At 36.0% G+C, this 17,781-nt stretch overlaps 1 protein-coding gene across 1 annotated transcript in view; it reads left to right on the forward strand.

Annotated features, from left to right (window-relative positions):
- Nucleotides 1–5,132: 5,132 nt before the first annotated feature.
- LOC148944006 (uncharacterized) overlaps nucleotides 5,133–17,781 on the forward strand; it is a 13,485-nt gene continuing 836 nt past the window's right edge. Inside the window, exons 1-2 of the mRNA XM_089101330.1 lie at nucleotides 5,133–5,276; nucleotides 16,620–16,790. Of these exons, the coding sequence (XP_088957456.1) occupies nucleotides 5,177–5,276; nucleotides 16,620–16,790 (271 nt within the window). The 5' untranslated portion in view covers nucleotides 5,133–5,176. The remainder of the gene's footprint in view (nucleotides 5,277–16,619; nucleotides 16,791–17,781) is intronic.

Raw genomic sequence — 17,781 nt, forward strand, 5'->3', positions numbered from 1 at the left:
TAAAGCGGCAATTTAAAAAAACTTAAGCATTGAATTGAAAGCGTGATGATATTTGCAAACTTTTAGTTTTGAGGATTTTTAGAGGAAAGACTTGATGATAAAGGTTCTCCCCTTGGATAATATAAGAACTAGGATCATTATTCATATTTTAAAGTAAGAATTGTTTTCTTAACATGTCTACTTATGAGTGGGCCACAGCTAAATAATTACCCATTTAACAGTGTTCAATAATAATAAAATAAACTGTCAGAGCTATATATGGGATCATTAGGGGGATTGTCATAGGGTACAATTCTAGTTTAGCTAATTTTTGTTGTCTTGGAAAGGGATTAGGTTAGGAAAATGAAACTTTCAGGGATGGGTCTACAGACTAAAGTGTGTCCAGGGAAGGTATTTTGAAGTAACTACCTCCTTTCTTTCTCCCTTTAGAGTGCCATGACCTCTGATGACCTTTACAAATCCATGTGCTATAAAAAAATGAAACCTTGTAAGATAGATCTTCTGCTTAAATGAAGTAGGCTACAACAAAACTGGTTTTAGGTTCACATCTCTGCTCAATCCCAATTTATGAGGTTTCAAAGATCCACACACATTTCCTAAACTTTGAAAGCAAATTTATATGGATTGAAATTCTACTCAAATAACTAGAATTGCATTTTCAGAACTAAAACCAAAGAAAAAGAAACTGAAAATTAAGGTAAGATGTTGTTTATTAAAATTTCAATAGGTAGACCTCCCAAGTAGGGCAATTTCTAAGACTTCTCAATCAGAAGAGTGTTAACATGGAAGCTTTGCAATGCCTTCCCAGAGTATGCTTTTGGCCCTGGATTCAATGCTGAAAGTTTTATTTTCCTAACCTAACCCCTTTCCAAGATAGCAAAAATTAGCTAAACTAGAATTATACCTGTCAAATTAAGAAATCAAATGGTGCTTTTTTCTGATACTAAGAGGTTTCCTTAAGAACAGCTGAAACTGTAGAATGGTAACAAACATTAAAAAAATATTTAGCCTACCTATTATTGATAAAGGTTCCTTTGCTCCACTTCCCGCTCACCCTTATTATGTGGTAGAACTAAGAAAAAAAATCTGCCATGTTCAATGCAATTCAAAATCCAATGCTAAGTTGATGTAGCACAGTCACCTAATGCACCTGCATGGATTCACTATGATGATATGTCATAATTATGTCAGATAATGAATATTGTAGTTTCTCCATTTCAAAACATGATACCAAAATGTATAATCAAGGGTTTAAATTCACAAAAGTTGTTCTTCATGAAGGTTTCAATGAAAGTATAAAGCAAAGGTATTATTTCATTAAAATTACCATAAAAGTTATTTTCAAAATCTAGAATGGGGTGGAGAGAATAACCCTGTATCATCCCATCTATGCACTTATATGTAATTTTTATAAAATGAAAATATTTAAACAAATTATTTTCAGTAAAGTACAAATTTTATGCCAGCTTTTAAAAAGCATACAGATTTAGAACCCTACTCATATTAATTTCTGCTTGTTTTTAGTTTGAATCTGTTATCTATTTTAATTTCTGTTTGCTTTGGGTTTCATTTATTAATTGATGCTGATTTGTGGTAGTTATATGCTTAGTAAATTATTTGATTCTATTTAGTTTGTTTTCGGTTTAATGGAGTTCTTTGCTTTTTTTTGAAAAACTTATATTGTGGAAAGTATTTTTTAATTAATTTCTGTTTGTGTTTTATTGACATTTTCTGTTTCAGGGAAAAAGACTGACACTTTCTAAAGTTAAACAATTATCCCTTCCATAAAGACCTTAAATACCCCCTGGGCATAACTTGTACCCCTTGCCCCTAATCTCTTGTGTTTGTTTCAACCCCATAGCCTTGCTTTATGATATTTAGACTATTTTGAATAGAATGGCTATCTTAAAATTTCTATTAGATGCATTTCAGGGTAATACAACGTGTGTGTGTTTGGAGGGGGATAGCTGCCCTCCAATCACTTTGACTCTTAAAAAGAGCACTAGAGCATTTGATTACAAATCCAACAAGCCCCCTCCAAAGTTTATATGACCATGCTTTCTATAAAAAAAAACCTTATATGACCCCTGGGCATAACTTACAACCCTTGCCCTGAGGGCTGGGGGATTTGTTATCCTCAAAGACATAATTTCCATACCTTTCAAATATGTTGAACAAAATGGCTATCTCAAAATTTGGATTGGAAGTGTTTTGGGGAAATGATGGGCATTAGGGGGGTTAATTGCCCTCTTACTTTTGACTAATAAAAAAGGCACTAGTCCTCTCCATTTCCAATTGAATGAGCGCTTTTTGAAGTTTCTACAACAAAACTATAAAAGCCTTATATGCCCCAAGGGCATCACATACAACTTTTGTCCTGAGGGCTATGGAGTGAGGGTTGTCATCCTCAAAGACATAATTTTAAGACCTTACAACTATGATGAAGAAAATAGCCATATCAAAATAATGACCATAAATGTTTGGGGAAATGATGGGCATGGGCAAGGGGGTTGACTCTCCCTCCAAATACTTTCAACTATTAAAAAGGGCAATAGTCCTCTCAATTTCCAATCAAATGAGTCCTTTTTGAATTTTTTTACAAAAATGCTTTCTATAAAAACCTTATATGCCCCCAGGGCATAACCTACAATCTTAGCCCTGAGGGCTGTGGGGGGGTTGTTGTTGTCATACTCAGACATAATTTCTAGACCCTCCAACTACAGTCAACAAAATGGCTATATCAAAATGTTGATTGTTAGTATTTGGGGAAATATGGGTGTGGGGAGGGGATGTCACTTACCCTTCAATTGCTTTTGAATCAGTAAGGGCACTAGCCCTTTCAATTCCCAATTCAATGAACCCTTTTTGAAGTTTCTACAACAACGAACCTTATATAAGAACCTTATATTCCCATAGGGCATAGATTACAACCTTTGCCCTGTTGTTTAGGGAGATTTTTCATCCTCAAATTTATAATTTCCGGATTTTTTCACTACGTTGAAGAAAATGGCTATCTCAAAATTTTAATTGAATGTGTTTGGGAAAATGTTGGTCTTGCAAGGGGGGTTATTTGCCCTCCAATCACTTTCAACTATTAAAAAGGGAAGTTACCCTTTCAATTTCCAATCAAGTGAGTCTTTTTGAAGTTTTTACAATAAAGCTTACTATAGAAACCTTATATACCCCCAGGGCATTACTTACAACCCTTGCCCTGAGGATTGAAGAGGAGGGGGGTTGTCATCCTCGAAAACCTAATTTCCAGACCTTTAAACTACATTGAACAAAATGGCTCTCTCAAAATTTTGATTGTATGTGTTTGGGGAAATGGTGGGCATGTGAGGGGGATTAGTTGCCCTCCAATCACTTTTGACTTTTAAAAAGGACACTAGCCCTTTCAATTTCCAATTGAAGGACCCCTTTTTGAAGTTTCTACAACAACGCTATCTATAAAAACCGGATATGACCCCAGGGCATAGCTTACGACTTTTGCCCTGAGGAGTGGGGGGGGAGGGGGTTAACATCCTTAAAATCCTAATTTCCAGAACTTTCAACTACATTGAACATAAGGGCTATCTCAAAATTTGATTGGATTTGTTTGGGGAGATGGTGGGCGTGAGAAGGGGGTTATTTTTCCTCCAGTCACTTTCAAATATTAAAAAGGGCACTTGCCCTTTCAATTTCCAATTGAATGAGCTCTTTTTGAGGTTTCTACAACAAAGCTATCTATAAAAACCTTATCTGCCCCCAGGGCATAGCTTAAAACCCCTGCCCTGAGGGGTGTGAGGGGTTTGTCATCATCAAAGATATTATTTCCAGAACTTTAAACTACGTTGAACAAAATGGCTATCTAAAAATTTTGATTGGATCTGTTTGGGGAAATCTCGAGCGCAAGAGGGGGGTTTGTTGCCCTCCAATCACTTTTGACTGTTAAAATGGGCACTAGCCCTTTCAATTTCTAATCAAATGAGCCCGTTTTGAAGTTTCTACAATGAGGCATTCTATAAAAACCTTATATGCCCCCAGGGCATAATTTACAACCCTTGCCCTGAGGGCTCTGATAGGGTTATCATCCTCAAAGACCTAATTTGCAGAACTTTCAACTATGTTACAAAATGGCTATCTCAAAATACCGATTGGATGTGTTTGGGGAAATGGTGGGCGTGGAAGGGGGATTAGTTGCCTTCCAATCTATTTTGACTATTAAAAAGACCACACGCCCTACAAATTTCAAATAAAATGAGCCATTTTTTATTTTTCACAGCAAACTCATTTTATACAAATTGCCCTGTTATAAAAAAAAAACAAACGCCTATGAGATTATTTATTATAAAATTTTTTCGAGGGGGGTGCGTATGAACCCCCCCCCCCCAGCCCCGGTATTGGGGGTAGAGGGGGGGGGGATTAATTATTAAGCATTAAGAGGCTAATTATTGGTTTTCTAGTGCTTTTATCTGGTGAATATTTAAATTCTATTTGTATCAACTTTTTAATTAGATGTCACTAAATCAGATAGGAACAGCTAATTATGGACATTGTAAAATACATAATCTGTATGACCAAAGTAGCAAATGCCTAGAATAATTGCTAAAATTCATTCTATTTTGATATTAGTAAATAAAGTGACAACATATTAGTCACAAGGATAAATACATTTTCTCCTCTCAGGGACATGCATATGCTACATCTTTAGATCATCAACAAAATAATAATTTTTATCATCTTGGTTCTATGATTTGATTTGAAGTAAGTAATAAATTATTTTGCAAACTTTTTTGAATTTGTTAGTTTTCGTAATCATTGAAACCATCAACAAGTTTTTCATCAAAGTAATTTTGAAAGCACTTGACTTAAGACAAGTTTGCAGCTAAACAGTCATGCATCTTCCTGGGCCCGAGTTTGGGCTTTAAATTTGATTGAGAAAGTGTTGTTTTTTCAGGGTAATAAAAGCCTATATTCTGCAACTTTATTATATATACATTACTCCAACAAAATTCAAGGCACTAAAAAAGACATTAAAAATAAAAGAAAAAAATATTTTTAGAAAGTTATGAAAAACTGGAAAAATACCAGTTTGAAAATCTATCATAGTAAATACATAATCTGCAAGTTTTGTTGACAGAATTTAAAAATGGAGTGCCATTTCCAAGTGGTGTTGATAGTATTATATGTTTTATAGATGACATTAACTTATTTCAGAGATAATTCTATGGATGTTCCTCAAATTCCAAACATGGCTGAGCCTATCACCATTCCTGATACTTCTGTTGTTAAAAATGGTAAGTTATCCAATAAAGATTTTGGTAACAAACTAAAAAGAATGCTGCGTTTCTTTAGTAAACAATTGTCTCCTTTTCTTCTTGCTTCTAAAGTTCTCCTCAGTAAAAATAGCAAAAAAGAAACAACATGCAACTGCAGGAAAGCTATGTAATAAAAGGGCTATTTTGCTACATAAAGTCTAATTTATTAGCTATATTTTTCAGTTTGAGGAGAACACATGTCCCGAAGCTGAGAAATTTTCTCTTACTATTTTCTGTTTGCAGGTTTAAACAATAAGAAAAATTAGAAAGCAAATTAAGAAAGCAATAAGAAAGAAGCATTCTTACTAAAGAGTCTATTTTGTGTAGCAGCCACAATGATTATCTATTGATAATAAGGACTAGTGTTATTATAATTATCTATAATAATTTATTATATATTAATTATAGGGACTAGTTTCTGTATCTTAGAATAAACATTTTTTAAAAAATTGCCTGCAATCTTTTTGATAACGTTTCTTGATGTTTGTTTGTTTCCTGTGATTATCTTTTTGTGATGTGTAAATAAATCAAGAAAAAGAAAAGGAGTTTATGATAAAGTATAAGTTGGTGATGGAAGAGGGTACACCAAAGAATCTTCTATTTTCAGTTAGCAAAGCACCCCTATTGGTAGCTAACCTACAAGCTATTAGTTTTCTATCTTGTGACATTTATTATTGTCTTGTTGTCTTTGTCTTGCCATTTTTTATCTCTATTATTTCCTTGGCAAAAAGCGCATAATTCCATCAGGTTTATTCAACTTGTCTAAATTCTGTCAAGTTTCCTAGTTCTCCCAATCAAAATTTTGTGATAGCCATTTTGTTCAGCATAGTTGATTACCAGATACAAAATATTTTTTTGAGGAGGCCACTCCCCCACAACCCTCGGGGCAAGGGTTTCGAGTTATGCCCTGAGGACATATAAGAACGATGTTGGCACAATGTATTATTTTTAATTTTTTTCATTTAGAGCAGGACACTTCGTATCGAAGAATGTGTAGTAGAAACCTCGAAAATGGCTCATTCAATTGGGAATTGGAGTGGCTTTTGCCCTTTTTAATAGTAGAAAGTTATTTGAAGGCAACTAACACCCATTACACGCCCACCATTTTGCATAACACATCCAATCAAAATTTTGAGATAGCCATTTTGTTCAGCGTAGTTGATTTCCAGATAGAAATTATGTTTTTCAGGAGAACACTCTCCCGCAGCCTTCAGGGTAAGGGTTTTAAGTTATGCCCAGGTTGCATATAAGGTTTTTATAAAAGGAGTTTGTAGAAACTTCAAAAAAGGCTCATTTGATTGGAAATTTAAAGGGCTAGTGCCCTTTTTGATAGTCGAAAGTGATTGGAGGGCAACTAAACCCCCCACGCCCATTATTCCCCCAAAAACATCCATTCAAAATTTTGAGATAGCCATTTTGTTCAGAGTAGTTGATTTCCAGATAGAAAATATATGTTTTTGAGGAGGAAACTCCACCACAACCCTCGGAGCAAGAGTTTTAAGTTATACCCTGAGGGCATATAAGAACGATGTTGGCTCAATGTATTGTTTATTATTTTTTCCTTTAGAGCAGGGCACTTCGAATCGAATAAGTTGTAGTAGAAACTTCGAAAAGGGCTTCTTAAATTGGAAATTGGAGTGGCCTGTGCCCTTTTTGATAGTCAAAAGTGATTGGAGGGCAACTAGACCCCCCCCCCCCCCCGCCCACGCCCATCATTCCCTAAAACACATCCAATCAAAATTTTGAGATAGCCATTTTGTTCAGCGTAGTTGATTTCCAGATAAAAATATGTTTTTAAGGAGGAAACTCCCCCACAACCCTTGGGGCAAGGGTTTTAAGTTATGCCCTGAGGGCATATAAGAACGATGTTGACACAATATATTATTTATTATTTTTTTCTTTTAGAGCAGGGCACTTCGTATTGAAGAAGTTGTCGTAAAAACTTCGAAAAGGGCTAATTCAATTGGAAATTGGAGTGGCTTGTGCCCTTATTAATTGTCAAAAGTGATTGGAGGGCAACTAGCCCCCCCCCGCCCATCATTCCCCAAAACACATCCAATTAAAATTTTGAGATAGCCATTTTGTTCAGCGTAGTTGATTTCCGGATAGAAATAATGTTTTGAAGGAGGACACTCCCCCACACCCCACATTCCGCACTTTGTATCAAAGAAGTTGTCGTAGAAACTTCGAAAAGGGCTCATTCAATTGGAAATTGAAGTGGCTTGTGCCCTTTTTAATAGTCGAAAGTGATTAGAAGGCAACTAACACTTCTTACAAGCCCACCATTTCACGAAACACATCCAATCAAAATTTTGAGATAGCCATTTTGTTCAGCGTAGTTGATTTCCAGAGAGAAATTGTTTTTGAGGAGGACACTCCCCCACAACCTTCAGGGCAAGGGTTGTAAGTTATGTCCTGTGGGCATATAAGGTTTTTATAGAAGGTGTTGTCGTAGAAACTTTAAAAAAGACTCATTCGATTGGAAATTCAAAGGGCTAGTGCCCTTTTTTAATAGTTGAAAGTGATTGGAGGGCAACTAACCCCCCTCTCACGCCCACTTTTTCGCCAAACACATCCAATCAAAATTTTGAGATAGCCATTTTATTCAACATAGTTTTAGGTTCTGTAAATTAGATCTTTGAGGATGACAACCCCCTGTCAGCCCTCAGTGCAAGGGTTGTAAGTTATGCCCTGGGGCATGTAAGGTTTTTATAGAACGCATTGTCGTAGAAACTTCAAAAAAAAGCTCACTTGATTGGAAATTTAAAGTGCTAGTTCCCTTTTAATAGTAGAAAGTGATTGGAGGGCAGCTAAACCCCCCACGCCCATTATTCCCCCCAATACATCCCCTCAATAGTTTGAGATAGCTATTGTGTTCAGAGTAGTTTATTTACAGATAGAAAATATGTTTTTTAGGAGGAAACTCTCCCACAACCCACGGAGCAAGAGTTTTAAATTATAAACTGAGTGCATATAAGATCGATGTTGGCTCAATGTATTGTTTATTATTTTTTTGTCCTTTTGAGCAGGGCACTTCGAATCGAAGAAGTTGTCGTAGAAACATCGAAAAGGGCTCATTCAATTGGAAATAGGAGGGGCTTGGGCCCTTTTTTATAGTCAAAAGTAATTTGAGGGCAACTAGACCCCCCCCCCACAATCCTTGGGGAAAGGGTTTTAAGTTATGCCCTGAGGGCATATAAGAACGATGTTGGCACAATGTATTATTTATTATTTTTTTCCTTTACAGCAGGGCACTTCATATTGGAGAAGTTGTCGTAGAAACTTTGAAAAGGGAAAATTCAATTGGATTTTGGAATGGCTTGTGTCCTTATTAATAGTCAAAAGTGATTGGCGGGCAACTAGCCCCCCCCCCTCCCCGCCCATCATTCCCCAAAACACATCCAATTAAAATTTTGAGATAACCATTTATTTGAGCGTAGTTGATTTCCGGATAGAAATAATGTTTTCAAGGAGGACACTCCCCCACACCCCACATTCCGCACTTTGTATCAAAGAAGTTGTCGTAGAAACTTCGAAAAGGGCTCATTCAATTGGAAATTGAAGTGGCTTGTGCCCTTTTTAATAGTCGAAAGTGATTAGAAATCAACTAACACTTCTTTCACGCCCACCATTTCCCGAAACACATCCAATCAAAATTTTGAGATAGTTATTTTGTTCAGCGTAGTTGATTTCCAGATAGAAATTGTTTTTGAGGAGGACACTCCCCCACAGCCTTCAGTGCAAGGGTTGTAAGTTATGCCCTGGGGGCATATAAGGTTTTTATAGAAGTCGGTATCGTAGAAACTTTAAAAAAGGCTCATTCGATTGGAAATTCAAAGGGCTAGTGTCCTTTTTGATAGTCGAAAGTGATTGGAGGGCAACAAACCCCCCTCTCACGCCCACCTTTTCCCCAAACACATCCAATGAACATTTTGAAATAGCTATTTTATTCAGCATAGTTTTAAGTTCTGTAAATTAGATCTTTGAGGATGACAACCCCTTCTTAGCCCTCAGGGCAAGGGTTGTAAGTTATTCCCTGGGGGCATATAAGGTTTTTATTGAACGCGTTGTCGTACAAGCTTCAAAAGGGCTAATTCGATTTGAAATTGCAATGGCTAGTGCCCTTTTTAATAGTCGAAAGTAATTGGAAGGCAACTAACACCCCTTCCACGCCCACCCTTTCCCCAGACAAATCCAATCAAAATTTTGAGTTAGCCATTTTGTTTCACGCAGTTTAAAGTTCAGGAAATTATACCTTTGAGAAGGACGCTCCCCCCACAGTCATCAGGGCAAGGGTTATAAGGTATGTCCTGGGGGCATATAAGTTTCTATTGAAATCTTTGTCGTAGAAACTTGAAAAAGGGCTCATTCGATTGGAAATTCAAAACTTTAGTGCCCTTTTTAATAGTCGAAAGTGATCTGAGGGCAACTAACTCCCCACTCTCGGCCACCTTTTCCCCAAACACATCCAATCAAAATTTTTGGATAGCCATTTTGTTCAGCGTTGTGGATTTCCAGATAGAAATTATGTTTTTGAGGAGGACACTCCCCCACAGCCCTCAGGGCAAGGGTTGTAAGTTATGCCCTGGGGGCATACAAGGTTTTTATAGAACGCGTTCTCTTAGAAACCTCAAAAAAGGCCCATTCGATTGGAAATTGAAATGGCTAGTGCCCTTTTTAATAGTCAAAAGTGATTGGAAGGCAACTAACACCCTTTCCACGCCCACCATTTCCCCAAACATATCCAATCAAAATTTCGAGATAGCTATTTTGTTCCACGCAGTTTAAAGTTCAGGAAATTATACCTTTATGCAGGACACTGCCCCCACAGTCTTCAGAGCATGGGTTATAAGTTATGCCCTGGGGGCATATAGGGGAGAGGGGGGCTATTCAGAACGATTTTTACCATTTACACCCCCAAAGCCTCATTTTGGAACCAATATACTCGGTTTTTATACACAGATTAGAATAAGCACTTGTAATCCTAGCATTAATTTATGACATTTTTGGGAAGAAATATTAAATATGTCTATCACAAGTATCATTAAGCTCTGATGTCTCCGTAATAGCCCCCATATTGGGGTCAAAGCGGCCGGGTGTAGGGGCCAATCCGAATAGGTAATATAGTTCATCTATTTATTCAAGCAACAATGTTTAAAATGCAAAACAAAACAGAATTCAACTAAACACAATACATACAACCCCTCATTCATTTGACATTGTAGATAGAAAGATCACATCCACAGACCAGGCCTTTCAATGATCTTTCCGTTCAACTTGTGAAGTGAGGGACTTGGAGTCTAAATTCAATATCAGTCAGATCTACCTCAGCTTTTTCTAGTTGCTCTGGAAAAATTAATTTTTCACCCCTTCTGCCCAGAAAATTTACTACAGCACATTCATTTTCAGTCTGTTCAATTTCTCCTGCATAAAAAATAGCAGAATTTCCTTTCTTTCCAACAGAGAAGTTTACCAAGACAATATCTCCAGAACTGTATTAGATTAGTTCATCTTATGGCTCACTATCATTGTTAAATGACTCATTAGAATCCTCAACTTCCCATAGAAACTCCTCTTTGCCCTCGCTACTAGTCCTCTCTTCTTGTTTATGTGGTGTCTTTGCTTTCTTTTTATTTGATGGGAGCTTTGACGTCTTCAAAACTTTCCTTTGGGGTTCTGCTACAAGGTCATTTTTGTCAGGAGTATCTGTAAGGATTCTGGTCCTGCCACGTTTTCTAGCACCCAGTAGACAGTAGATTTTGGGCAAGGTCTCACCGTTTCAGGTGACTGAATTGTAACTCCTTCATCGTATGCTGATCTTCCAGCCTGTGGTTCCTCTTGCGGCTCAGCTCTGTCAGTCACAGATGCTGGAAGAAAATCAGACTCAGAAAATACGTCAGGATTAAATGGCCATTTGCCTGTCTTAACAAAACCCTGCAGTTATGTTCTGAGGACTTATCTTTTGAATAAATGGTACTTTCGACAGTTGTGCAGCTTCGTGCACAGATATTCTTAGACCAGGATTCTGCTGAAGCCATAAGTCGTAAGACTCTTTGAGATTTCGTTTCAAAGGGCTATAAATTGACACGTCTAGTGATTGGAGATGATGCGAACTATAGGGTGGAAATGTGTGAAGGTGGATCCTCTTTCCCTTGCAAAAATTGATGGTTTAATTGAAACATGGCTTTTATGATTGTCCAGCAGCAATAGGACAGGATTTTCTAAAGTTGCATTGACTTGCCTCTGAAAATGTTGAATAGACAAGTAAAAATTGTCTGCTGTCATCCAACCACTTCGATGGGCAAGACCAACACATCCAGGGGGGCAATTTTGAAACATCCTTTCAGGGGCCTTAACACGAGGTAAGACATACACTGGAGGAATTGTCTGTCGACTTGCACTTACGAAACATAGCAAGGTGACATTCTCGCCCTTTTCAGCTGACACAGTTTGTTTAACCTGTTTTGTTCCTTTCTTGGTGACAATACGTGGTGCTTGTACAACAGTAGAAAGCCTAGTTTCATCACAGTTCCAGATTCTAGTTGGTCCAAATTGTTAACGAATATAAAGTGATTTCAAATATTCAAAAAACTGCTTGACAACTGAAGAATTAAATCCAGCCGCTCTTGCTTGGCTGGTGTTTTCTGGTGTCCGTGTTGAAAGCTTAGAGTTTCGCTTCATGAAGTTTTTGAACCAGTCTAAGCCAGCCATCTCATCTTTATTTCAATTTTCGGGGACTGCAATAGATAGTGTCAATGCCCAGTCATAAGTAAACTTTTGAACAGCCTTTGGTGTCAGACCGTAGTTCATTAAGCTACATTTCTGAAGGTAGGTGCTGAGCTCTTTCTCTTGTTTTTTCATAAATATTGTTCGCAGAGGATTCCCAATCACCTCAGAGACTGCTAGTTCTTGTGCAAGGACTGTTTCAACCCCTTTTCTTTCGATTCCAGTAAGAGGTTTCCTTGCGCGCTTTACGGCATAAAATACTATTGTTTTTCTTAAGCCGTACTCTTCAGCAGCTTTGCCAAAGGTTTGTCTCTCTGCCAACACAGACTCCACAGCATTTTTATGTTTCTCCTGCTCTGTATGTCCATGAACATTTCTCAAATCCGTTCGGACAATATAAAAAAAGAGGGGGTATTTTACTCAGGGATAAAAAACACGACTTTGAGTACCAAGAAACTAATAAATAAATATCTGTTTTTGCTTTTCAGAGAGATCGTGAATTCATACCTGAAAATTGCAATTTCTTAATATTTTTCAATTGTTTACTTTAAAATTAGGAATTTTTTATGGATGCACCACATTTGCCTTCATAGAACTACAAAAAAAATATGGGAAAATAACTTGTTAAGTTTGACTGCACTTTTTATAAGTAAACATCAAACATTAGCAATCTGTTGTGTCTCAAATACAACAACATACTTCAAAGGAAAGGCTAAGGCTTTCTTAACCTATTTGGCACCACGTGCAATTAGCTTATTTTGCTGATTATTTACAGTTTTCAAACAGGTTGTTTCAATTAGAAATTTAAATTGTGGTTTTCCATAATTTCACAGAATGTATAGGATCTTATAAGTTTCCAGGTAACCAACTCAAAAAATTGTCATGGTTCTTGGTACTTTAAGTACTTATTTCAGTTAATAATTTAATATTACAACAGTAAGTATGGAAAGTTGACATAAATGGTGACAAAAAAAGAAAAAAAAATCTAGTATCCAGCGCTAACATTAAACAGTAACAAATAGAACAAACAACAAGTATAATTAAAAATCTTTACTTTATTTGGTCAGTGAGGGTTGAAACCGGACGCTTGAAAGTCGTTCGAAATAACCCATAGACTATCGTTCGGAATCGCCGCAAACGGACAAAAGAAAATTAAATAGCGACTGTGGTCTAGCCGGTTAGCAAATTAACATAAGAATCATTCCATAGAGAATACAAATAGAAGCCTACACACCTATAAAAATAAAGAATTTAGGCTGTTTCAATTAAAAGAATTATATGTTACCAGCCTGCTAAGTTCTAATTTCCAGCAAGAACTAAAAAAATTTCAGATGTTGTTAAAAGTTGCTTGGCTTTTCAAACTGACTTAAAACTTATGCCAATTTTGCGCTTCACGGAGGCCATCTACAATGAATTTTTATGTGTAAAAAACTGAATATAAGATGCCCTAAAATTGAAGATTCGGTTTTGCCCCCGTTCGGTATGCCCCCCCTCTCCCCACTGTTTTTATTGAAATCTTTGTCGTAGAAACTTGGAAAAGGGCTCAGTCGATTTGAAATTCAAAGGGCTAGTGCCCTTTTTAATAGTCAAAAGTGATTTGATGGCAACTAACCCCCCTCTCACGCCCACCTTTTCCCAAACACATCCAATCAAAATTTTTAGATATCCATTTTATTCAACGTAGTTGAAAGTTTTGGAAATTAGGTCTTTAAGGATGACAACCCCTCCCCCACAACCCTCAGGACAAGGGTGGTAATTTACGCCCTGGGAGCATGTAGGGTTTTTGTAGAAAGCGATGTTGTAAAAACATCAAAAAGGGCTCATTCAATTGAAAATTGAAAGAGCTAGTGCCCTTTTAATAGTCGGACGTGATTGAAGGGCAACTAACCCCCCTCTCACGCCCCCTATTTCTCGAAACACATCCAATCAAAATTTTTAGATATCAATTTTGTTCAACGTAGTCGAACATTCTGGAAATAAGGTCTTTTAGGATGATAACCTCCTCAGAGCCCTAAGTGCAAGGGTTTTAAGTTATGCCCTGGTGACATATAAGGTTTATATAGAGAGTTGTTGTAAAAATTTGAAAAAGGCCTCATTTGTTTGGAAACTGAAATTGCCTTTTTTAATAGTTGAAAGTGAGTGGAGAGTAATTGAACCCCTTCTCATGTCAACCATTTCCCTAAACACATCCAATCAAAGTTTAGAGATAGCCATTTTGTTCAACGTAGTTGAAAGTTCTGGAAATTATGTATTTAAGGATGACAAACCCCCAGAGTCCCCAGGGCAAAGGTTGTAAGTTATGCCCTGGAGGCATATAAGATTTTTATAGATATTTATAGATTTTTATAGTTGTCTTTAAAACTTCAAAAGGGGCTCATTCAATTGGGAATTGAGAGGGTTAGTGCCCTTTTTAAGAGTTGAAAGTGATTGGAGGGTAACTAACCATCCTCTCACGCCCACCATTCCCCCAAACACATCCAATGAAAATTTTGAGATAGCCATTTTGTTAAAGGTAGTAGAAAGTTATGGAAATTAGGTGTCTGAGGATAACAACCCCCCAGCCCTCAGGGCAAGGGTTATCAGTTATGCCCTGGGATATAAGGTTCATATTGAAAGTGTTTTCCTAGAAACTTCAAAAGGGCTCATTTGATTGGAAATTTAAAGGGATAGTGCTTTTTTTTATAGTTGAAAGTGATGGGAGAGTGGCTAACACCCTCTCACGCCCACCATTTTCCCAAACACATTCAATCAAAATTTTGAGATAGCCATTTTGTTTAACGTAGTTTAAAGTTATGGAAATTATGTCTTAGAGGATGACAACCACCCTCACAGCCCTTGGAGTTAGGTTGTTATGTATGCCCTGGGGGCATATAAAATGTTTATGGAAAGCGTTATCGTAGAAACTCAAAAAGGTCTCATTTGATTCGAAATCAAAAGGCCTAGTGCCCTTTTTAATTGTCGAAAGTGATCGGAAGGCTTGAAATTTTTATAGTAAAGATCGATGTGGGTATAATGTATGATTTTTTGTTGGTGATGTCGTTGTTTAGACCAGGGCACTTTGTATCGAAGAAGTTGTCGTAGGAAACTTGAAAAGGGCTCATTCGATTGAAAATAGATAGGGCTGATGCCCTTTTTAATAGTCGAAAGTGATTAGAGTACAACTAATCCCACGCCCACCCTCCCAATTGCCTTTATTTTGAAAAAAAAAAATTTTCCTTAAGAATAAATTAAAAATTCACATTGTTAAAGCTAAATAGCAATAAGGCAACTCAGCATTATCCCAAGAACGACTGAGGGTATTATGTCCAAACTTTCGGATCTACTTCTGCTCTTAAAATTTAACCAAGTCAAAATAGCGTAAGTGTATCCAAGCTATCAAAATAGCGAAAGTAAGAAGATTTTTTTGCAAATAGTATCAAGTTTTCCGTTTCAGGTCAACTAGATTAGGTATGAAAAGGGTGTATGTTGTTAAAAATTGCTGAAAATTTTTTCTCCAGCATACAAATAATAGGCCAAACTATAAAGTCTTGAAAAACGAAAAGATTTAAAGTATTATTTTCTTTATCCCTGAAAAGACTATGTCAATATAAAACGAACAGAAATTAATTAAAAAAACTTTCCACAAAATAAGTTTTTCAAAGAAAAGTAAAGAAATACATTAAACAAAAAATGAGCAAACATAAAATCAAATAATCTACGAAGCGTGAAACTACCGCAAATCAGCATCGATAAATAAATGAAACCCAACACGAGCAGAAACTACAATAAATAACCGAGTCAAACTCTAAACGAGAAGAAATTAACTTAAGTTGGGATCAAAACCCCTATGACTTCCCAAGGCCAGAACATAATTTGTACTTTAGTGAAAAAAATATTAATGTTTTTACTTTTATAACTTTAATAAATCAAATAGTATTAATATTTTGATTTCTAAATATCAGTATATGTATATTAAACTGACAATGCACATTCATTTGTATTTTTTCAGTAAAGTGCAAATTATGTTCTGGCCCTGGGAAGATTTTTTTTTCGGGGGGGGGGGGGTAGAAAAAATGATTCATATAATTTGGTATAATCTTTGTTATTTCATTATAATTGGAAGAGAAAATATTTCAAATCAGCTATAGTATTTCCATGTTTATGTCAAACAGGAAGTGGATATCTATTTTCTCTTGTGTGTATGCACATGTTTTTCAAAATCATTTTATCAGTATTGAATCTGAAACAAAATGAATGAAAGATGCAAAAATAGAATTAATTGAACAATTTTGTTGTTTGACGCTAAAGGAAACTGGGACTAGCATTCAAAGGAAAAAGCAACATTGCCACCAATTGTTTATTATTATTTTTACTAGATGATTAGCCAACTCATTAGCTTATCAACCACATAACCTGTTTAAGCATTTTCAGGACTCTTTTTCAGCTCTAAATCTAGGCATTTTGTGTTGGCTGTCTGCCGAAGAGAGTTTGATTTCTGTCTTTGTAAGGTATTCATTCTTGTGGACATTGGTTTGAAAAGGGGTAAGAAGGTGGGCTTGTTTTGTAAGCTTTTCTATTGAATGTGTTTGATGTCTCTTTTATTATGCTTTCTTTCAGAAGTTGAAGAGGCTTTACCAACTGACCATGAGGAGTTATTTGACTTTCCTAACCACCTTTTGTCTCCTAAAAAGGAAGATTCTCCTGTAGGTACTTTTTGCTGCTTTTCAGGACCATGTAAACTTGAACCTAACACACAGGAACTGGGTTCCGCATGTTTTGACAATGAAGGTACATGTCAAGCATTTGATTTTTGTATAATCATATATATTGGGTAATATTTTATTGGGAAAAGCTGGAACAAATTAGACTTTTCTAGGTCTTCATCATCTTAATATTTGAAACTGCTGAAGCCAAAACTAAATGAAAAAAAAAATTGAAACTAGCCTTCTCAATGGATTATGTACAACAATTCCTGCAAATTCTGGAACTTGATTATTTCCAAAAAATGAAATTTTTTTTAAATATGTAAAAAATTTGCTAATTTCGTTTGAAGAACTTGTTTCATTTCTAAAATAAAATATTGAACATTAGTGTCGTCTTGTACTGTAGTAGTTAGTAGTAATTATTGTAGTGTAAATATTTTGTGCTTGTAGATGATGGTATTTCTTTTTTCACTCCACTTGTTTTGTCTCCATTGTTGTATATCCAGCTGAAAATATATTATTATTATTCTATAAAGCTTTTGAATAGCATTACTAAACGTTTATAGTAAGATTTAGTTTGCCTTTTGAATTTTTAAAAACCCATCAAAGCAATTTAAGTGTTAAACACAAAACAATTCACTCAGTGTCTAATATTCCAATAAAATAGACCTCTGTTTTTAAAAGCAAAGACAGAATTGTTACGTAAATCAGCACTGTTATCATGGTGTTTGCAAATCTTAAAAGGAATTATGCTACCATATTTAGAAATTTCCGGCTCTAGTAAAACCCAATTTAAACAAAAGTCAAGTAAACAAAAGTTTAAATGGTGAAATGTTTAGTTATAAGAGAATGTCCTGCATTTATAGGAGTAAGTCAGAAAGGAAGAGAATTTTTGTGTGGAAGAAGCGAAAACTATTTTTCCTTTATATCCAAAACAGAATTATTAGTAAAAAGGAAAAACAGTGCAACAATTAAATCGTATTTTAATAAAAAAGAACTTAGATAAAAAAAAACATGCACATCAGCTTCAAGATTTTTCTTATATTGGTATTTTCAGTAGAAAAGAATGCTAATTG

Source organism: Artemia sp. Qi Xiang Cuo, chromosome 15 (genome assembly GCF_049724085.1).
Source record: "Artemia sp. Qi Xiang Cuo chromosome 15, ASM4972408v1, whole genome shotgun sequence".
NCBI lineage: Eukaryota > Metazoa > Arthropoda > Branchiopoda > Anostraca > Artemiidae > Artemia > Artemia sp. Qi Xiang Cuo.